At 37.8% G+C, this 23,185-nt stretch overlaps 1 protein-coding gene across 1 annotated transcript; it reads right to left on the reverse strand.

Annotated features, from left to right (window-relative positions):
* Window positions 1–583: 583 nt before the first annotated feature.
* Window positions 584–22,904, reverse strand: FBXL5 (F-box and leucine-rich repeat protein 5). Its single transcript, XM_009887620.1, has 10 exons — window positions 22,670–22,904; window positions 20,745–20,840; window positions 19,745–19,928; window positions 18,338–18,520; window positions 15,765–15,890; window positions 14,677–14,825; window positions 14,412–14,494; window positions 11,971–12,693; window positions 8,951–9,099; window positions 584–1,231 (listed from the first exon to the last, which is right to left on the reverse strand). Exons 1-10 carry the CDS (start codon window positions 22,802–22,804, stop codon window positions 1,155–1,157), a joined length of 1,905 nt encoding a protein of 634 aa, XP_009885922.1. The 5' UTR covers window positions 22,805–22,904; the 3' UTR covers window positions 584–1,154.
* Between the last annotated feature and the right edge of the window lie 281 nt (window positions 22,905–23,185).

Consider the following 23,185-nt stretch of genomic DNA (forward strand, 5'->3'; position numbering starts at 1 on the left):
TGCCTTCTACAAAGGCTGCCACCTACCCCTCCTCTGCCCAAGCGAAAAACAAGCTACAGCTACACCAGTCATACTAGCAGGTGGCCATTAAAGTTTACAACTTAACATGGGCTACACTACCTCTTACAGTGGGCTCTTCCCCAAACCACTTCTCACACACTCACGCACGACTTATACATTACTCGTCTCTCTTCCTAGTGCAGGTTTCACTCAGCCCAACAACAGATTCTCTTCCTCCCTGCCAGTCTCCTGCTGTTCAGCAAGGGGTCTTTTTAAAATCAAAGCGATCAGGAAAATGTATTGTCTTCCATGAATTTCACAGGAATAAAAACTGACATCCCTTGAGGTTATTTCAAAAATCTTAAAAAAAAAAAAATCATCTTGTAATCAAAAAATCTTTTCTGTGCATCTTAACACAGCCATGAGAAGAAACAAAACAAAACCAAACCAAACCCCACACATGTTACAAAGTTCACAGCTCTGCACCCACTGCAACGCCCACCCACCCAACCTCTGCAGCCTACTGGTATGGTACACCCAGATATTACACCTTTAAAGCATATATATTCAACTGCTACATATATTTTTTGTTGGTGGGAATGTTTTATTTGAGTATGTCTTTCAAGCCCAAATACAAAACCAAATGCAAAAGGAAGGTGGGAATTTCCCTAGTTTTGCAATATAAAGAACAACTTCAGGATGAGAGGAAAAGGGGAGAAACAAGGCTCCTAAAGATGTATAATTGTTACCCAAATGCAAACAATACATTTCAAATTCTCTGCAGAGATTCATATTGTACTTACGGATTCAAAATAAAAAACCATTCACTTAACACAAAAAAATCCAGTAAAGTATATTTAAGTGCCAAACTTGGAAGAAAGTGGCATTAAAAAAAAATCTGAATGTTTTCCCATCTTCCCCAAATTAAGTAAAACAAAACCCAACACCCTTCAAACCAAATGAGATTTTGTGAGATTGTTACAACACTGTACAGTACACTCAAAATTAAGATTTTGAAGTTGTGGGCAGGGTCAGGCTAGTATAACAAATCTCACTCCGAGGATTGTTAACACAAGATGCGAACTGTAAGTAAAGTGCATGAAAGGAAGCCTGCTCAGCTAAATGAAGTAGACTGAAAGATCAGAAGTCAGCGGTCATTCGCCAGAGCGGCAGCAGGCCCGAAAACCACACTGCAAATTCTGGCATCCACTGGCGGTTTCAGCATGAGGACCTGCACAAAAACAGAACAAATGTGAAAAGAAGAAAAGGCCATTTATTTGGATTCAAAATCCTCATAACCTGGTAGTTCAGAATGTGTCTCTTAATACACTAAACTTCATTCAGCACTGTGAAGCCTGAAACACTGCCAGTACTATCATAGTATAAAAACCCCGATTGAAACAAGTTATTTTTCAAGAGATTTTTGCTTGGATAGCTTAGTCCCATGAAGATAACACATTCAAAGTGACACAGACGTACGATGAGCAATACTCAATGCAGTTTAAGCAAGCCCTCACAGCTAGCTTTCAGAATTGAGGTATATTTTCACAGTGCATATTTAACTCTCTTTTTTCAAATTCAGACGATGACTTCATGGCATTACCAAAGAAACCACAATCTCCCAAACTATTTCTACTATAATGGAAATAGTTTTTCAGTCTGGAAGGTTTTTTCTCCATGAACACTTCATGGTTGGCTAGACCTCACATAGTCCGACTGGAAATTCAAGAACTAAAGAGAAAATCATGTTTAGTATCACTGCAGTTATCAGAAGCCATAAGGCTAAAAAACTAGCCATTCCAAAAGACAGAAAAAGTTGCAAGCACAGCCAGTATAAACCAACACTGTAATTCTACCCACCTCCACTTACCTTCGCTTACTGTTACCCCTTTAATTGGAAATGTTAAAGTGATCATGAGATAAGAAACTATTACATCTATTACTACAGGATTTTCTTTCCTGCAACCATATGCCTGCTGTAGAGACACAAACACCTACATTCATGTTGGCACCCAACATAAATTGGAAGTGGGTTGCTAAGTTAACTAAAACAAGCTGGTAAGACCTAACGAGGACAACCCAGATTTCCCCCCTTTGTATTTGAGACAAATCAAATAATATTTAAGGTGTTTTTAATACATTTAAAAAAAATAGCAAAACCACATAATGAACTAGGTCATTGTCTGGCTTGGTTTTCTCCCCTTGAACAGTAATTTAAAGTCATAATTCAATTAATTTCCAAGAACCTGGTGTCTGGAAATCAGCTTTCTGCTTCGTGCCACACACCGATGAGCAATATTCTACAAAGTAATTAAGTTAACATGCATGAGACTGAATAAAACAAACCTGAAGCTATAATGAAGCACAGTATGCAAAACAGTAAGCTTTTAATTTGTCAATAAACTTTTTCCTTTTCAAATCTTTTTATTCACCTGAACTAAAGTTTGAACCTCCAAGTCACTTACGAGCTAGAGTTTGAAAGCTTCTTCACAAGGCCTTTAAAAAGGAGACTCGGTGCTTCTGAATAGCTGGTTTAGCAGAGCATGTCCTGTACAGCAGCATTTTCCAAGTCGTAGCTGACCTTCCTCAGCATTGCCACAGCTAAGCAGTGCATCAGTAATTTTGAAGCAACTGTCACATTTCTAGTAAAATGTTTGTTGACAAAACCTACAGAACCACAACATCCCAAGGCAGGGAATACTCAGTATATTTTAATACTCTTTTCCATCCTTTTCTTGCTCATTTGAAGAATGTTCTTCCTCATGCTCATAATCGGAACATAAAAACTGCCCTTCTAGGTCTGACTGATGGTCCATCTAACCCTACCTTCATCACTGGCAACAGCAAGTGTTACCGAGGAGATGATATAAACCTGTCGTGCATACCTTTTATGTCCTCTCAGCAACCCTAACTTGTAGTAGGGGCATTAAAGTCCATTCACTCTAGTATTTGTTTACGGCTCAGTTGTGCATCCATTTGTTTAACTTCTTAAACCTGATCCTAACTGCTTCCACAATTCCCCACGGTTCCAGAAGTTCACTACATTATGCATCTGCTTTAAATCACCTACCCACTTCATCTACTGTTGCTGAGCTCTAATACTGCATTCCCAGTTCTGGGAAGTCATCCCGGCTTCCTGCCTTCTCATTCCCATACTGAAACATCCCAACTTTCTGAGTGTCTCCTTGCAAGACAGCTGCTCAGTTCCCTAACTCTTTTTAATAGACCTCTTCTGTATCTTCTGTAACTCCATTACATACACTCCTCAAGACGGGGAGACCAAAACCGCATGCAGTACTCCAAATGTGAGTGCCCCAAGGCTTCCAGGACCATGCAGCACACTATCTTGCTCTCAATGCCCTGATGATGCATAACACTGGTGGCTTTTTTGGCTGCTGCTGCAAACAGGAAAGATCTCAGAATTAGCACCAACCAACAGCTCTCCGAAATCATTGTCTCCACATTGCAACTGCCAGCTCTTCAATTCAGTTTCATGCAATCACAGTTTGATTATTCCCAACCACCCAGACATATAACCATACATACAGCTATACGGGAAGTTCATAAGACGTCCTTCTGGAAATCTTCAGCACCAGTATCATTACTTGAGGCAGCTCAGTACCACTCAATAACTTGGAAATTACTGTCTGCATTTCTTACACCACAACAGCAACAGAAGTGCTGAATAAGACTGATGGCAGCACAGAACTCTTGGGGGAGAGAGAACGGGGAGAGAGATGTCACCTCTCAGATTCCCGTCCATCCTGAACAGGAACCATTAAGCCCTGCCCTTTCTTCCTATCCTTTAATTAGCTTTCAGTTTTTAAATTTAAACCGGTCTTAGAGCAACTTAAAATCTCAAAAATTTAGAAACTTTAAGTAAACAGCATCATCCGAAAAGCTTATAGGTTCATTTCCTAATTTATTAGGCACTGAATTACAAATGCCAATGGCAGGGGGGGTTGGAACTTGATGATGTTCAAGGTCCCTTCCAACCTAAACCATTCTATGATTCTATGATTAACCACATCACAGTGAAAATTCACCCTTCTTCCTATTCTGCATTTCTTGTCCTACATCAAATCCTCATATCATCACTAACTTTATCACATCCTTTATAGCTGCCGATAAAGAACTCTGACAAAATGAAATATTCAGATTCAAATCACAACTCCCAAAATCTGCCACTCTGTATTATTTCTTAGCATATACAGGCAATTCCCATAATTTGGAGGGTATTTTATGCTCTTATTACAAGAAGATAGTAAGTGTGACTAATGGTAGTTTTAACAGTAAGGCTCTTTGGTTATGACTCACTTAATTTATGTTTTGACATGGCAATTGATCTCCTCCATCACAGGTCATTTATCTCCTCTGTAAATGCCCTAGCCCTCCTTAGCTTCTTCTTTTCACATTTGATGAAAATAGAAAAATTGAAATGCCTTCATTTTTGGTATCCACAGAGACCATTTTTGTTTCACTACCTGTATTTACTACAACTGACTTTTGGCTACATCTCTTTGGCTTCCTAATCTCTGATTTCCCCACTCTTTGCTACTGACCTCATTAGACTGGACTTTGTTTTCAAACTACCTCTGTTTAAGTTCGAACGGCCTCTTTAACCTTGTCAAAAAACACTCTCTTTTCTTTGGATTCTATATACAAGGACTTCAATTCATGATGCACCAGCTTAAGCAATATGGTAACTGTATACAGTTCCTTTTATATTGTCCGGCGAGATGGTCCTTTCAGATCTCACAGTGGGGCTGAACCACTTTCAGAAGGGTCCCTCTCTACTGACTGTGAAAACTTACTGAGTGCTAGCAGTGAAGTGCCTAAATTAAATGTGTTTTGGGCTGGTTCACCTGGGAAAGCAAAGTTAATCAGATTCATCTAACCTGACACTGTCTACATTACTGGTAGAGTTACCTCTAAACTGGATTATTGTAATGCTTTTTTACATGCATGTCTGATTACTCACGTGTGACCCAGAATAGAGATCTGCTTACTCATGATGAACAGCTCTAACTGTTTTCAAATAAACTACATATAAACACACATTGCAATGTAAGAAAGGAGCATAGCTATTTGAAAACTCCATTTTGTTTCATGTACTAGTGAAACCAAAACTAGTAAAAATTTCCTGGAAAGAAGTTAGGCATTTCACCAAGAATACGTGACAACCCAGACCTTGATGAAAGATCCACTCCAGCCAGGACAACCAGCCGCCACTACCATGTCCCTTTACCCACTTGCTCTAGCTCTCACTTGTGGCAGCAGAAACACCCATGTGGTCTACAGCAAGATTGATCCCTGACCTATTTAGGAAGAAGGGAAGGAGAAGAAGAAAAAAAAAAAAAGAAAAAAAAAAAAGGCCTTCAACAACCCCAGTTCTTGATATTGAGCGAGACTAATGCTGGCCACAGGAAGGCTGTAAGAATGAGCTAGGAGGAACTGAGCACTGAGTGAGAGGCTCCATCATCAACAACACTGCACAGTGTATATAGAGAATTTAGCAAAAGTAATACATTACAGGGGAATTACCAAAAGAGTGATCAAATTAAGCATTAGCTTTAAAAAAATACATAAAGGCAATATTAAATTTAAATCTGATTTTGTAAAGTACTACTCTATCAGCCTTTGGTAAAGTTACACTTACAGACCTTTATGAGAGCACTTTGGTTGTCTATAGAACTTAAAGAGAGAACAAACTCTCAGAGTTTAACAACAACGCGTTCCCATATAAATCTGCACACAGGAGTCCATAAATCTTAACAGAAATTGCAAAGTCTTGGATCCAATGCTGGAAGACAGATCAAACTATGACCAATGAATTTCTAAATGCCAGAAGAAAAGAGTGAATCATCAGAATCACCTCTACTTTATTTCATTAATGCCCTATTTCTTTAGTTACAGCACCTGAGGACTACATCATTTAAAAACTCTAGAAACTGTATCATTCTTAAAAGCTGCAAAGAGCTACTGCTGCAGAAATTAGGGAGCCCCATTTTTCTAATCCTGAAGCTGACAGCACTCCAGGCTTTAAAACTGAGAACACAGTAAGGAGATTGAACACAGCTGGACAAAACAGCCTATGGGGAAATATAAACTTCTAAGTCACAAGAAGTAACTCAAACATTAAAGTATTCTTACTGAGTTCAGTGTGATTTACAATCAAATGTGTTTTAGACATTAAACAAAATCAGCAATTAGAAGGGGTGTATACTGACAGATTTGTTTTCAGCTGCAGCTGAGGGTTATAGCTAACTCCAGGTCTCCAGTGTTGAGCAAAACATAGGTAGAGATCCTAAACAGTAGTATGCAAACCAAGAACTGAAGTCATACTAACAGTTAAACAAAATAAATTTGGAACTGTGCATAAATTCATGGTCTCTGCCCATAAAAACTGCATCATATTACTGCTGTGCACCAGCACAACTGAGTCTAAAGTTGCTCTACCTTCTTAGTTTTAGTCTACTAAAGAGGTAGAGCAACTATGGTTAGACCAGCACGTGCAATGAAAATCTGAAAACTGCAAACAAACATGCCTACGAAACCCTTCAACAAAGACAACCCAATGAAGTTGTGTGTAAGGGCCCCTGTTAGGCTCAGTGTTTATAGAAAAAAAAAAAAAACTGCAAATAAGCTATAGGTGAAAGTAAAGCCCTTATATGTCAACAGACGACAAAGTGGTATCTTTATTATTCAAAGACGGATAAATTCCATGCTGTTGGCTCCAATTTTTGTTCTGCAAGACTGACGGGTTTTCCAACATGATCCCAGAACATATCTCCTTCCCCGAAAACAATCCCTGATAAGCTGGTGGGCAAAGAAAATGATGGAATTATTCTCTACACGCTTACAGAGCAGTAATCTTTGTGCAGCAGTTAATAATACAACCTATATATGTGCAAACAGCTTCAGATATGGATTCATTTGAACGAAACAGCTATTGTTTTCCCTACGGTTACTTTAGAAATACCAAATGATACAGAAATAGTTCAAGCTGTCACAGAAATCCTGCTGCCCACAGAGTGGAATAAGGCATTAGTTTCCAACTGAATAGTCCTATCACAATGAAGTTTGAATGAAAATGCACAGAACAGTACCCAGATAAAACTACAGGGGATGCAGTTAGAAAAGGTTATTTCCCATTTCAGAATTCTGCTAGGACACCCCGGTAAGCTTTTAATCGACCTCCTTCTTAAAGAAAACAGCAACAAACTTCTGAGATGCTACTATTTCTCAACAGATGTGAGAAGTCACACAATTACAGCCTCACTCTCCTGTTGATTTCTCTATACAGGAGTAACTGTTCATCCAGCCACATGCATGATGCTTTCTTTACAGAGCCAAGCAGAGCTTATAGGCTCACAGCTTCCAGCAGGCAGTGAAAGGAAGGAAATAAACAGGAAGAGGATCAGGACAACTTTACAGAATAATTCCAAAAAGTATTCTGTTTAAATATAAATATTTTCTTAAGTATATTATGGAATAGCCAAGCTTTAAAGTGGTGGACTCACACAAGAGAGTATTAGTTTACAACGCCAGAATAAGACAGCAGTGTATTCTAGGGACAAGGAGAGAAACAGAAATGCCTGAAGGCAAACCAGAACATCAACAGATGACAGAAATGAAAACAGAGGAAAAATAGCAAGGAATCAGCTGTAAAAGGAAAAAGGCTTTAACTGGTCTTTGAAGACATCCTTAAACTCAAGGCAACACAAGAAGGACAATCAGTGAAGGATTTTAAAAAAGGCACCTTAACATTTTCAGGCTGAAACGTGAGATTTTTAGAAGCTGTGGTCCGGATGGAATGGAAGGAACAAAAAGCAAGTGTCTCAAAATTAAAAAAAAACCAACCAAACAAAACAGCAGTCAGTGTCAAAAAGGTGTATAAAGTAGTGCAAAAATTGTGGAAGCAAAATATGATTTAATACTTTCACTTCTAATATTAGGATCCAACCCAAGTGCATCATCTATTAGTTTCAGTGAATTGAGTACCCAAACGTCATTACAGATTTACTTGCAGTACCAAAGCTCTGGCATCCTGTACCCTTACTGTGGCTGCATCTCAATACAGATGCAAATTACTGAGCTGAACACCATGAACTACCAGGGAATATAATTTTGTTTTACACACAATTAGCTCTTATAATCCTGTGAACTCAGTTATTAACCTCTCTTCCTTTCTGTTGCACTTACCTGTTTTAAATTCACACATGGAATACAAGTCACACCATGGTTCCCACCTCTAATGCTATGAATGCTTACTGGTCTTAATGTAACAGACTGAATTCCAGTGTGGTAAACACTGAGAAGACTTGCACCATTAATATATTTTATGCAGTTATCCAGATCCTTCCCCAGCTTAGATCCATCCCTAAATTACTGACTCAAGCAAAACCAGAAAAATTAAATCACGTTTTCCATAAGGACACACGATGATAGGATCAAAAATATCCTATACCAATACTACTGCAATATGGGAGGTTTGCATGGCAAAACATACGCCATTCCTTTCCTAACAAACCACTGCTTTGATACCAATCTAAGCCTCTATCTGAGGTTATGACCGTAAAGAAAACAGAATGACATGGTTTGCAGGGAAGATACAAAGAGGGCAAGTGTGTATTAGCTATGTACGTATTCACTGAGACGTACTTTCTAGCCCCTACTATTTATGCTAAATTAAATTATGAGATACATGGGCTAAAAATGCTTCCCTAGGTAGTATAGAACAGTGTCAAGCACATAGTAGTGTCAAGCAAAAAAACCCAAAAGAACAAACAAGGAAAAATTGACTTAACAGTTGTCACTTCATAATTAATGTGTGAAACAAGAAAAAAAAAAGTGAGGTATTGGTGATTTTTTGTTGTGTTTTAAAAGTGTCCTTAAACCAAACATCGCAACCCTGGAAGAGCATCATATCTTCATAAAAAGACATTACCGTTAATGTTGTCACAGTAGTAAAAGTGTTCATCGTTTAGGGAAGGGCATGCAGAAACTAAATCCTGCAGGCCCGCACCAGTTACAGTGAGACAACCCGAGAGGTTAAGGTGTTCCAAATGCGGCAGTCCTCCTCCCAGAGTCAATGCCCTGTTAACAGACAGAAGAGAGGCGTTAAGGATCTGCACAGTGCTAGACTGACAAGTACTCCATGATGTTGCCAAGTCACAGACTTAGTTGTGCCTTGTAACTAAACCCCACACCTCTAATAAACCATGTAGTTTTAAACCTGGCAGTTTCATACCCTGTAAAGGGGATCACCCCTGAAGCTGCATAAAAGACCTGAAAAATGAACCGATTTCTAGAGAAAGTAACAATTCCTTCTGACAGAATTAAATGGTAAATCACTTGGTTTATGAATGACTCCAGAGATGGCCAAGTATTTCAGAGAACTACCAAGACATTCTTTTCCAAACTGCACTGATTTTGGCAACTCTTTCAAGAGGATGCATATTCTTCAAGCCACCCTGAAAACATGACGCTCTCAGGCTTCGTGCATTACACTTCGAAAGTTTGAGTGTCTTTTTCTTTTTTTGGTTAAAATTATTTTGGAGTCCAAATTTGTATTTTCCTAGGGCTGACAGCAGAGCCTCTCTCTGACAATACACCATCTTATTATTCAAGCGGAAGTCTCTATTTTCCCCTCTGAGAGCAAGAGAGCTTGGCTGCTGATGGAACAGCCTCATGGAAGTATCACATCTGAGCAATGACTCTGTGTTCAGCTGCTTGCTTCTCTGCAAGCTCACAGGGCAGCCAGCCCAAGATCAATCACAAACACGCTCACCCACCTGAAAAAAAACCCGGGTTTGAATCACCAAGCTGCAGATTCAAGCCAGGATGTAAAACTGAAAATGCCTTCAGAGCAACTTTCTCCTGTCAGCAGGCAGAAGTAGAACTGTTGACCGCAAAACCAGCTATCAGTTAACAACTTTTCTATGAAATGCGCTGGCACGCGTTTCTATTACCAGGTTTCATTCTCTTTCCTCAGGGACTCAAAACTATTCTAGTGAGTGCAAGCAGCACTTGTTGCAGCACACTCAGCTCTTGAATACCGTCTTTTATCCAAAAAGCACCAATAGGAAACCAATACAACTAAACCCTTCCTATGACTCAATGACCAAATCTCCCTTTGGTTCTGGATTACTGAGTCAAGAAAAAACAGACCAGTAACACGCAAACTACATACAGCATGACCTAATCAGCACCAAACAAAACTCAGCAGTACCAGTCCACTTCACCACTCAGCAACAAGCTCAAAACCAAGTCACAGCTACCTGAAGCTTACTCTGGTGAGTGAAAGAGTAAGTGCCAGAAGAAACACTATGGGAGACATTTGAACAGCTGGTAATTCTGAACATCAAGTAGGGATGAAGTCTCCAGAGAGACAAATCAATGCCAGCAGCACCTCACACTATTTCACAGTTGACTACAGCATACAGTACAGGTAGGCAGGAAGTCTTCTCACTCCAAGAGGCTTTAACTAGCCCTAAGTACTACAGCACACCTGAGCAGGTGGCTGCAAGTACTTCAGCCTCATCCCATTTTCATTATGAAGCAATAACTACATTTTTCTGACACAATACAAAATATCAATGGCAAATATCACATACAGGAATTTTTTTAACTCTTGAAGCCATCTCAATGTTCAAGTCAACTATTTTTTCTTCCTCCTTTAATTGCTATATGAAGCCATATTTAACATGGTGTTCTGCACATACAAAATTATCATAGAATCACTTAGGTTGGAAAAGACCCTTAAGATCATCAAGTCCAACCATTAACCTAGCACTGCCAAGTCCACCACTAAACCATGTTCCTAATACCACATCTACATGTCTTTTAAATGCCTCCAGGGATGGAGGGACTCAATCACTTCCCTGGGCAGCCTGCTCCAGTGCTTGACAACCCTTTCAGTGAAGAAATTTTTCCTAATATCCAATCTAAGCCTCCCCTGGCACAGCTTGAGGCCATTTCCTCTTGTCCTATCACTTGTTATTTGAGCAAAGAGACTGACTCCCACCTCACTACAACCTCCTTTCAGGTAGTTGTAGAGAGCGCTAAGATCTCCCCTCAGCATCCTTTTCTCCAGACTAAACAACCCCAGTTCCCTCAGCCTCTCCTCATAAGACTTGTGCTCTAGACGCTTCATCAACTTGTTCTTTGGACATGCTCCAGCACCTCAACATATTTCTTGTGGTGAGGGGCCCAAAACTGAACACAGTATTTGAGGTGGGGCCTCACCTGTGCCAAGTACAAGGTGCCTAGTGCTGCTGGCTACGCTATTTCTGATACAAGCCAAGATGCTGTTGGCCGCCTTAGCCACCTGGGCACACCACCAGCTCCCATTCAGCCAGCTGTTGACCAACACCCCCAGGTCCTTTTCTGCTGGACAGCTTTCCAGCCACTCTTCCCTAAGCCTGTAGTGCTGCACGGCATTCTTGTGACCCAAGTGCAGGAGATGGCACTTGGCCTTGTTGAACCTCATATAGTTGGCCTTGGCCCATGGATACAGCCTGTCCATAAATTATGTCATTATCCAGACATTATCCAGGTTAAGTGAGATGTTGCTCCAGTTTCATAAAGTTTCAAGTGTACTGACAGGCATAATAAAAAAAAAAATAAAAATCAGTGAATCAACACAATTTCCTAACAAGAAGTTACTAAAGATCAAATCTAAGTTAATTAATACTGCCTAGAACAACAAATTCACAAAAATACCTGATTTCGAAGAATACATCTGAATGATTTTTTTTTTTTTTAAATCCCCAAAGGATAAGCTGGAGAAAGTTTTCAAGTCTGGTACTATAAATATTTGAAGATGTGAAGACCACTTAAAACTTACCAGAATTTCTTCAATTAAAATGTTTCTACTGAAACTAGGCAGATTCACCCCAGAATGACCCAACAAATAAAATTAGAAAAAACATACTGCAGCAAAAAAGCTCAAAAATGTCTCCTCACCTGAGAGCACGGTCTGTGATCTGGTAACACCCAGATAAACTGAGAAACTGAAGAACTCGTGCAGCGTCTTCATCTGTTTTTTCACTCCCAGAGTATGCTGAGTCTTTTTTCTCTGACTGCTTAGTCCTTGTTGGTTTTTTACACAGTGCAGAGGACTCTGGAAGTGCTCGAATAGTTCTTAGTGCTGTCCCAGCACAACAAAATGAGTGACCGCAGTAAATCAAGTCAGTAGAAGCACAGTGCTGCTGCCACTCTCTAGTCCTTATTCCATAAATGTCTCTACTGTAGCAAGATGCAGAACAATTGATATGGGATGTTGGTTCCATAAGACAAAATCCTTCAACGTTTCTGTGTCTCCACTCCGCAGCATCTTCAATGTCAGCTAAGTCATCTGCATCTAGCATCCACACATAAGCAGAACTGAAGTTTTCTGAGCCGTCAGGTTTAGTCCAATGCTGTTCACTATCTCCTCCCTCAATGAGGTTTTCATTGTTGATTTCATGCAAACAATTATACTTCTTGCTGGACTGCAGAGTAATCTCTCTGTTTTTCCAAAAAGTCTTAGCATGCCTGCTTCTGCAGCTTTTCAGGATACCTCTGGTATGGTGAGTTGATATGATACCCAGTGCTCTGGAAATTCTCTCTATAGCCACATCTGTGATTTTTTCACATCCAGACAGATCAAGGTGGCGAAGATTTTGACAATAACCAACTGAAGACCAACTGAAATCAGGGAAGAAAGTGGTTTGTTTGGTTTTCCCCTTTTTGTTTTTTAATTTTTGTTCAGAAACAGGTGTTAAGGTTAAATATACATACGAACATTTCATAAGTAAAATACTTTTATTAATTCACAGAATATTTAAAGAAAATATCCCAGACAGCTTAGATCTGCTGCACATATGCCTAGAAAAACTGTATCTAAAAAAACACAAAATGAATCATGAATCAGTAACAACCTGTACTTTTCCATATACTGAGACTTAAAAGAAGTCCAAATTCGCCATACACTGAACAAATTTTTAAATAGTAGATAAGACTGCAAACACCAAATACATGTGACAATTTCAAAAAGCAGCTTCTGTTGTGCATAACACAGTTACCAAGAGGCATCTAAGTTACTAGACATCCCAGTTAACTTCTTGGAATGCTGAAAAAAGAGAATTTACTGAAATAGCAAATTTCACCCCCATCAAAAAGAAAAATACTTCCGAGACATAATATTAAGTTAAAAATGTTTTAATAGTTGGAATTTCTAGTATTTGAGTTTCTCAAGCTTGGCTGTTTATACATATTGGAATATCAGTGTAGTTAGATCATACATCCTTCTGTTGTTTCCCATTTCTTTCAGAGAGAGTAGCTGGATTCCCGAAACACATTCTGTGTACAGTATTAATTATTCCATAAAAGTGATAAGAATTAGAGATGGTAATGAAATCAGACTTTCATATTAACAAGACCTCACCCCTTCAGCCTTAAATTTTTCAACTGGAACCGAAAGTTGATCTACAGTAATATTGTTACATGATTAGCTATAAAAGTATATAGCTGATTTAAGTTACCTTTACCTATCCATAGTTTATGCTAACTATCATTTACTTTCCATAAGTGATTCCTTATATTTACACCAAGCCAAACTCATCTGTATTTCCAACACACCAGCTTGTCATTAACAAAATATATGACGAGCAACAAATAGCATTTCACTAGAGATTGACAGAAGGTCACAAAGATTGATTTCTGAGCCACAGAAATTCTGTAAGGCTTTTGTTTCAAGTAAAACTTCTTGCACATGCTGCAGCGTTGTTACTAGCATCCATGCTGGTACAATCGTCTTTGTTAACATCCCAAACTTGAAAGCACTATATAATGAAAAGTGTTGAACACCGAAATAGCCATTGAGTTTCGGTATTACAATAAGACCCATTGGTACAGGCTCTGCATCCACGCACTATCCCGCTGACATCAATGAAATTTCTGCAGGCTTCAGTAAAACTTAAAAATCCAGTTGCTACACCTAAGCCTTAGGGCTTTGCCCACCATTTGATCAGTGTCTTAAATAACAGTAATTCAAACACTCCCAGGTATATCAGACCAAGAACTACCATAACTGACTGACTACACAAAAATCTATCAACAATTTCAAGTTGTTAATACGAGAACGAAACACAATTATTGTTATGGATAGCTACATGCTGATGGGTAATACATATTCAATAGTGAAGACAGACCATTTTAAATGGCCATTACAAAGTTACATGCTTCACTTGTTATTTCATTGATTTGTTACTCTGGTTTAGTTCTTAGTTATGTGTGAATCCTCAATGTGATTTCTCTATTTATCTCTCCATGGACAATGGACTAAGACATGTTTGAATGTTTCTACCACTCTAAAAGATGAATTTTTATTTTATTTTTTTTAAAGGAAAGAACAATTATCTAACCTTTCAAATGCAGAATCTGAAATATCGGTTTGAGTGAGATCCAAATATTCCAAGTTGGGGCAAAGCTCCAAGATCTGTCTAACCTGGAAAAGCAAAGGAAAGGAAAATAATCAGTAAAGACACAAGGCAATAAAGCTGCACACAGTGTCAAGAAACAACATACAAATTAACATTCTTATGAATTGTAACTCATTTGCACTACCCGAGTGTTTTAAACTCAGGCATATCAGTTATTAATTAGAGGCTGCAGTTTCAAATTACATACCATTTTGCTAGACACTGCAGAACTGTAGGCCAATACTAGTGTCTTCACTGAGGAACCTACATGCGGGAGGACATTATGAATTAAGCCATGAAGTAAATGTTTTTCCATTTGTGCTATATTAATTGCAAGTGAATCTTCAGCTGCTTCTTCTGCAAAATAAAACCAAAAGAGAAAGAATTAAAATATGCTTTGAGTAATATGGAATTCACATTGCCATCTTACTTCAAATAAGTTATCAGGAAACTAAAGAAAGCTCAACAAGCTTTCAGAAAGTTTCAGAAAGTACCTTACATCAAACTTATGCTGAACTCTAGCTCAACATAGTTTTTAAAGATGAGACTTCAGTACTATTTACTTGCCTTTCTAACAGCCCTGAAGAGCTTAACTCCAATGGCAAGTAAAACCAGTAAGAGTCTTAACATAAAATTATCATTAAAGGACTTGGAGAAATATTTACTACAGATTGTGCCCTGCTCAGGGCTGCCTGGGGCAGCTGTTTCCACCAACCTGCTTTATACTTTGGAATACATCACATTATGAAATGCTCTGAGAGTAACAGCTTAAGACAAAAGTTAATTTAAGCCTAGAATACATTAAGATGCAAGAGGATTCATCCAATCTTCCTGAAGAGATGAAGCCTAGCTTTCACCTGCTTCCTAACTCCAGAAACATCCACATAACTCTTCTACCTGCGCCCATGTTTGCTCTCTCCTAGATGAATGAATTCAGCTCATTAAAACCAGCTGCCTGCCTCCCCTCCACCCCCCATTGCCCTTTTTTTCCCAGGCAACTGGGAGTCAAGATGAGATGAAGATAAGGAAAAAGAGCACCCCTTTAAAGAACCTTTAGTTGTTGCTAGGCAAAACTTCCCACATTCTTTTTTACTGTATAAGTCTACCTGTCTTAGTAAGCATTTAATCTAGACAGAACATAAGTATTATTGTATTTATTATCATTTTGATGTACTATAAAAAAAAATTCTGTATTTTAAATTGATTTTACAGAAAAGACTCCATTTTATACATTTGTTTTTTCTTGAAGATGACATAGCTGTAAGAAATAAAATCACCAAAATCAGATCTACTTACCAGATTCATCTATGTCAGCATCTTCATCCCATTCCTGGAAAGCACGACTTTCATCTTTTCTATTTTTCACCCATTCCTCATCAGGTTCTGTCTCAAGATCTGCTGCAGGACCACTATACCAATCACCTACTCAGCCCCCCAAAAAAGAAGGAAAGGGAGGAAAAAAAAAACCACAAAAGGAGACATTAAGACAAACTTCTCATCACTGCAGAAAATAGCAATGATAAACTTATCAGCATACTGCTAATTGACCTAAAGATACAAATGAATTTTGCATTCATCTCAACTAAGATTGGACTAAACCTTTACATAATGCTTGTTTGCTCTATATTTTAAAGCTTCAAAAGATTTTTGGAACGGTTTCAGTACCATTACAGAACTTAAAGCTTATTATGCTATTCTAAGATGTGCCTGTTGTCCCTATTTTCTTGGTAGTGACCGATATCATTGCAAAAATAACAGAAACAATTACAGAATATTTGAATTGTGTAGGTGCTGAAGTTTTCTGGTAAATATACTAAAAGTTAACGGTTAATATAAACACTTGGTTTAAAACATTTCTGTTTTCTCCTGGAATCTCACAAATATACAGTCAACCAGGATGCATTTTATTAGCCTGGGTTTAGTCATTGCACATGACAACTCCAGGATCAAGACGACCAATTTCGAGAAGCAGCCTACTTACAACAGCTATCCAATACTCAATTACAGCATACACATGACTCAAATCAATAGACAATCATTTTTTAGAACATCTGGATAAACACACATATCAGCAACGGCTCCACTGTTTTAGCTGGTAGGGCACCTCCTCTTCCCAAGGGATACTGCACAGGCATAATTTACTTCTAGTTCGGGTGTATTGTAGCATTGGGCGCAGTATAAGCAGGTCTGCAGCCTCCCTCAGCATAGACATGCTTAAAACAGAAACAGCTTATCCTAGTATCTCAGTAGTAGGGCATCCTGCGACCTCAAAGCAAGAGCAACCCCTGTTGAATGGGATCTAAAGGAACAAAGTTTCTTATATGAGCAACACTGACAATGAAATCCTAATTGATTGTCAAGCAACTGTGAAGCAGAAGGTTTCGTAACATTTCTCATCTTCTTTAACCCATCTTTGTAATATATAAAACACCTCAGAAGCCCTCTCTGTATGAGGAAAAAAATGTTAAAAAATTAACTAAGCCTGTAGTTTTATGTTCTTCCCGCCCCCCTTCTGGCAGTAAATCCTATTTGAGAAGCTTCCACCCAGTTTAGAGCACTTCTGCACAAACAACTGTAGTAGTATAGACAGTACATCATGAGACTAGCTTCCTGCTGTGCCAAAAACAGATTTAGGAATAAATAATTTTAAGCAGTTGCCAATTATCTTTTTTGCATGGCACCACCGAGTTATCAGGCCAACTAGGTTTTAGTTAAAAACAAAAATTTAACAGTTTAAACTCTGAAACCCCTCCTCGCCACTCGCTCTTTTCCAGCACAGGACCAATCTATTATTTTCCGTAAGATTTATCCAACCAAGAAGAATAATTCAGACCTAAGAGTTATTTAGCTCATTTCTGCCTTGTATAGATTTTAGAAGCCAGAAAGAAGTTTTTAGCTTTTATGTATCTCAAAATTTAAGGTAGATATTGTTAGTTTTCTCTCAAAATCTTACAAAGTCTCATAAAATATAGCTTATTATTAAAAAGCACAGATAGTTTCCTTTTTACTCAGCTACCCTGACATGGCAGCAATTGCAAAGTCTGCAATGCCATAGTCCAGTAATTGTTTAATACTTACATAAATATGGACAAATACAAATAGAAATATTTAAAGCTACAAATATACTCTGATGACGTGTAACTGGCCTCATTGGAATACAGAGTACACTTTTCAATAGGAAATTCTAATTAACAGCAGAGTTTGACAAATAGAATTTATAAAAAAAGACACACAAAACACTTAGCCCTTACAATACTTCAATAACTTCTACTGCAGTACCTAAAGAATCAATACTAAAACTAACATTCATACATTTTTCTTTGAAGTTTGAATATAAAATGATTGTCAGGAAGTAACAGAACTCCATTTGTTTTAAACTACCATTCTGCATCACAGGACAGACCTCTCAGAGGAGAACACACTAACCAGGAATTAACAAAAAGATTTTTTTTTTTCCTACCTAGTAACCTAATGAAATAAAAATATTGTGGATGTAGGTGTCACAGCAGCATTTATAATTAAAACCCCTTAAATTCTTAAATCATAATTAAGTTGTTGTATTAGTGAATATACTTGTTAGCATTCACGCAAGCAAACAAACCTTGGTAAAACTAATGAACAGTTTGTATACAAGAGTTACTCATGAGTTACAACCAAGACAACTTTTAGTTTCTTAGTTCTACAAGATAGAAATACTTTTCGGGGATTTTTAATATTTAACCAAGTTTCAGAGCACCATCCTTGCCAGAAGCATGCTCAGCTAGCAGCTTCATTGTACATGACAGCCTATACTAAAACATTCCTCTTCTATAAACTCAGAAATTCTGGTAATTGACATGCTTTCAAATAAAGAATTAAATTTAACTTACCTCTAGCCCAGCGAACAGGGTAAAGATGTTTCCAGAGAGATCCAGTTTTAGCCAACTGTGACCATTCAGTGCTTACTTGACTACACTGACATAACTCTTGGGGGTTAAGGTAACTGAAAATGGTCAGCATTACTTCAGGAGGAAGATTAGTAATATTTGTGGTGTGTCCTGTTACTTCGGTTTCTGAAATACAGAAAGTGTGTGTTAAGTGAAACACAACTTCAGATAATAGTGGAACTCACATTTTGACTAGTGCAATGAAAAAATAGTGTCTGAAAAAAATTTAAACAATTGCTTGGCAAAAGAGTTGGAAAAAAAGTAGGTATCACTTTGGCTTTAAAAAGCTTTCACCATAATACCACCTTAAACAAAAACAAATTAGCTCAGCTTTTCTGTTTGCCACTTTCTCAACTTGCTAGTTTTTTTCCAACCCTGACCCCCAAAGGATCCAAAAAAGCCCTGGACAAAAGTAAACTGCTGCTACTCAACCACAGCGAGATGAGAGCAGTATCTGCTATAAACAAAATGCTTTAAAAAAACGTTTTATGTCATATATGATATATATACCTGCTTTGCCACGTTCCCAGGAAACCGTACTAGAACACAGAATCTACAGCTGGGACCACTCAGCAAAAGCACTCAATCTCTTGACTGGGACACGGCAAGAAGTCCATGTTTAACTCTTTGCAGCTGTCTCATTTTATTTCTAGCTTTAACTACTAGCATAGACAATTTTAACTTCTGAATGGTAACAGGCCATTCAGAATGAAAGGTAATACGAAATATTACATTAGAGGCTAGAATTTGACCGCTGTAATTAATACTTCAATAGACAGCAGTAGGAACCATCTCCAATAACTCTCCCTTATCACCATAGTACAAAGACAGCTGAAAACTATATAAAATAACAAATTCAGTGCTCTGGTTAGTAGGTTTTTTCGCCGGTTTAAGGTATTTTTTAATGTTTTGTTTAAGGAGAATTTACTCGAGAAAAAGATATTTCTAAGTTTTCAGGAGTCCTTAGAAATACCAGGTTTCACTAATTAGTAGGGATTTATTTTTATAAGACACAAAGTACATAAGACTTCACAGTGAGACAGGAATCAGGTTTCTTCTTGCAAAGAACCTTCAAAAGTGAGCATAAAACCTTTACCCTGTGATAATCTATCACTACTTCAAAAAATGTAATTAAGTAGTTTCGCTTGATAAATTGAAACTGATTACAACCTGCCAAGAAGGCTGTTTTCAAACAGTTTGAAACTTCAGGAACTTTACAGTTTGATAAATTCCCATTTTTTTAAAAACTATTTTATCTTCCAGTATGTAACTTTAGGTATGTCACTGGTGTGGCTTTTTAGATAAAAATTGCAGTTTGAAAATTACTTTAACTTTAGTTAGATGCTTCACCTTGATCTGCCTTCTCATCCACAGAATACTTAAAAACCTTCTGAAGCTCTTCTGCTTGATTCCACTTACTAAGACCTCTGAATTCTGCTGCCTCCTTTTGTGAGCAGTGCTGTGCAATTACTTTCTTCTTAATATCTTTCAATTCTTCATACGTAAAGTATTCCATCAACATTGGCTGAAAAACCTAAAGCAAAGGAAAAAGGAAAAAAAAAGTCTGGTGCTGACAGAGATAGTTGATAATGCTACACAGACCTACCAACACAGAACTTCCTGTTTCACATTCTCTCCAAGTAAAACACGTCATACATTAAGTGAACCTAAGGACAGGACCATGGAAGTTCTGCATTCCAACCCTCTGCTTGCCAATGGATCACTGCAGTCTCAGGCAAGCTGTTTAACTGTCTTCCCCAACAGAAAAGGGAAGTGATTAAAAGTTGCTTAAGCTATATAACTTATCAAGGTACTCACACGGAAGGCAAAGTGGCAAGGAAGAAAAACATGAGAAAAGATTTCTCTCAGACAGACTTCGGAAGATTTACTCTCTCCAGAAGATGCTTCCCAGTTTTTGGATACCCATAAATCCTCAGACTGGCAGTACTAGTCTATGTTTCAAATATAGGTCAGAGGCTGTTTGGGAGTGTCAGTTTGAGTCATGAAGTACTGGTTTACAGGACTTCTCTTTTTCCTGTAAGTTTTGCTACATATCCCCTTAAATTACTACCTGCTCAACAAATCTCAGCCCCAGTGGACTTCTGTTATCATTTTTTTAAGGACTGGAATTTCATCACAACTTTTCAACATATTCAGTTTCAGAATGTGTCAAACTGCAGTCAGAGAACAGAACAATGACACCACAGCCCTGAATGTAAATTGGCATAGTAATAAAACCAGAGAATTTTGAAACAACAACAAAAAAGAACCTCTAAGCCCTTTGTTTCTATTCAGTCATTCCATACCCCAAGGAAGACCATCATAATATTTGAGGAAGAGTTTTACCTACCTCCTCTTCCTCTTTCATATGAGGAAGGAAATCCCTCGTAAAGGCTTCCAATCTCTCCTTCAGCTGTTTCGCATAGTTTAGCTGTTCATATTCATTCTGAGAAGAAAGCGAAGATTTAACTATTATCTAATCTTGTCCATTCATCCAAAGGTTGAACTGTTAAATAAACCAGTGTTTCAAAGTAAAGCCCATTATGTCTTCCCCATGCATGCAGCATGTTCGCTCCATTTCATGGTAAGAATGTGTTCACTTAAAAAGTTTCACGACAAGCTGACAGTCTGTATTGGCCTGTTACTAGGCAGAACAAAGTATTCTCTCCCTGCCCAATTCTAATTTATTTTGTTATCAAGACATGAATTAACTTGTCTAATCACATTTTTTACTTAGGAGCAAAGACTGAAGTCTGCCAATCTACACTCTCATCCAAAGTTCAAAGTAGTAACAGACTAATCTAAGCATTTGCACGTTTTGCATAAGAATTATTCTAGGACACAGCAGTTCCACTTCATCTTTTAACTGCATACATTTTACATGAGTTATTCTACAATTCTAGCTTCCAAATTATAATCAGCATTTAGTCAGACATGCTCTACAGGTATTTACTTTGGAATTTGAAAGAACTCTTAAATAAAGATGTAACTGACTTTAACATTTAAAAGTTAGACCAGCCTCATCTATCAATTTGTTAGCTTGTTCTCTGTGCCAGTAATAAGAATTTAGTTCTCAAGTCTGCCCAGTAATTGCAACATACTGAAGTTCCTCATAAGTCTTACAGTAAATGTGGTAAGTTTTTCTCTTCAAACTTCTACAACATCAAGAAAACTTGACTATTACAGAAAAAAGCTTAAGCCATCAGTTTTAAATTAAGCTAACTACACTCTCCAAAAAAGTTAAACAGTTAACGTATCTAAACAAAAAGGTAGAGAAATCTGATCTTCCACACTTATGAAGTCAAGTAACAGAAAAACACTACCGTCCTATCAGAGAAGGCATAACACAAAGCCAAGTGTTAAACTGGCTTCACTTCATTTTCCAATTCATTAATGGAAACAACTTAAGACAAATGTTAAGGTTTGATATGCACAGGGAAAGAAATATTTGCAGGATTCCCAGGTCAAAAACAACATTAGATAGTAAAATGGAATCAGTCAACTGTTTATTTAGTATTTTTCTTACTGAACACACAGACCATGTGTACTAGAAATGTAATATGGAATGAAACATTATTACTGGAGACTATAGTTCTTAGAGTGCAGGAAGGGGGAGTTGAGTTGGGTACCCTGAAGGCAAGACACAGCAGAATTCAAGTAGGATTCTACTGGAGAAGAATTCAACGACTAAGTCATGAAAAAGCCAGCTGAAGAAATAACATTTAAACTTTCTTGAGGACTGGAACATTAACAGCATTACTGAGCAGCAGATTACTGGAAGGAGTACATGACTCACTAACAGACTAAAACAATGCTTTTTTTTTAAAAAAAAAAAAAAAAGAAGTCCAGTCATCATCTCCATTTGTGAAAATAATATAGTGCTATGTGCCACAAGAAAAGATACTCAGGGTTTCCTATCAAATGAATAAAAAATACTATTTCTATAGTCAGATACTGGTTTGACCAATTAGCAGTCTTTGTATTTGAAACTTCCACGTTGTCTCTCCAAAACACGTTCAATTACACAGTGGTGGATTTCTGTCACAAAATACACCTCTGAAAAGAATTTTTACTAGAAATTTATTAACTGTGATGAATGGCAAAATAATTTGTGTTTTGGACTGGAAAGCTTTCACCACTGTATCAAGAAGCCACAAGTGTTTCTTCTTCCCCCTTAGTTTATTTGTAGAGAGTGTTAAGAAAAGCTGAGGCAAACTAATATGTAATCCCAGCATGTTTTCCGTAGGACACAAGTCCTTCTTATAGTCTACTTACCTTTACATTCTTTAACCCTTTCTCAAAGAGACTAAGCATCTCTGAGAGTTTGTTGTCCGAGTGCACATTGTACACTGTCCGGCTACGTTGCTGAAGTAAACCAATGATACACTCATTTTCAATCTGCTCATGCATTTTAAATTCCTTGAATGTGGCATAAAGAGATTGCAGAAGAGCCCGAAAGTCATTGTTGTTGGAGAAGTTAGTCTTGGAAAGCTAGAAGAAAGAAAAGCTCATAAAAAAATCAATGAAAATCACGTCAAGGTCAAGTTAAATCCTTAGAACAGGTATTAGGCTCCTGTTATTCATTGCTCCCATTACGTGTAATATAAAAGCTGAAAACCTTCAGTTTTGTAAAGAAAAATGGCAAAAATAAAAACTGAATTTGCAATTCAAGCAACTCAAGGACATCAAAAATTGGAGTGAGGAATGCTTTTAATTCCAATATTCAAGTGCAACAGATAAAAATCAGAAATTCAAGTGCATAGATAGGAATACACAAACTAATCATCTATT

The sequence above is a fragment of the Charadrius vociferus genome, unplaced genomic scaffold, assembly GCF_000708025.1.
Source record: "Charadrius vociferus isolate BGI_N301 unplaced genomic scaffold, ASM70802v2 scaffold306, whole genome shotgun sequence".
NCBI classification, from domain to species: domain Eukaryota; kingdom Metazoa; phylum Chordata; class Aves; order Charadriiformes; family Charadriidae; genus Charadrius; species Charadrius vociferus.

What these genes read in the sequence shown, in the direction of transcription:
- FBXL5 (XM_009887620.1), bottom strand. Translation starts at nt 22,804, where the DNA reads ATGCATGAGCAGATTGAAAATGAGTGTATCATTGGTTTACTTCAGCAA. An exon ending in ATATGAAAGAGGAAGAGGAG is followed by an intron (nt 19,929 to 20,744) that starts GTAGGTAAAACT and finishes CCTTTGCTTTAG; the next exon opens with GTTTTTCAGCCAATGTTGAT. An exon ending in CTACTGTGACAACATTAACG is followed by an intron (nt 1,232 to 8,950) that starts GTAATGTCTTTT and finishes GTTTTTGTGCAG; the next exon opens with GTCCTCATGCTGAAACCGCC.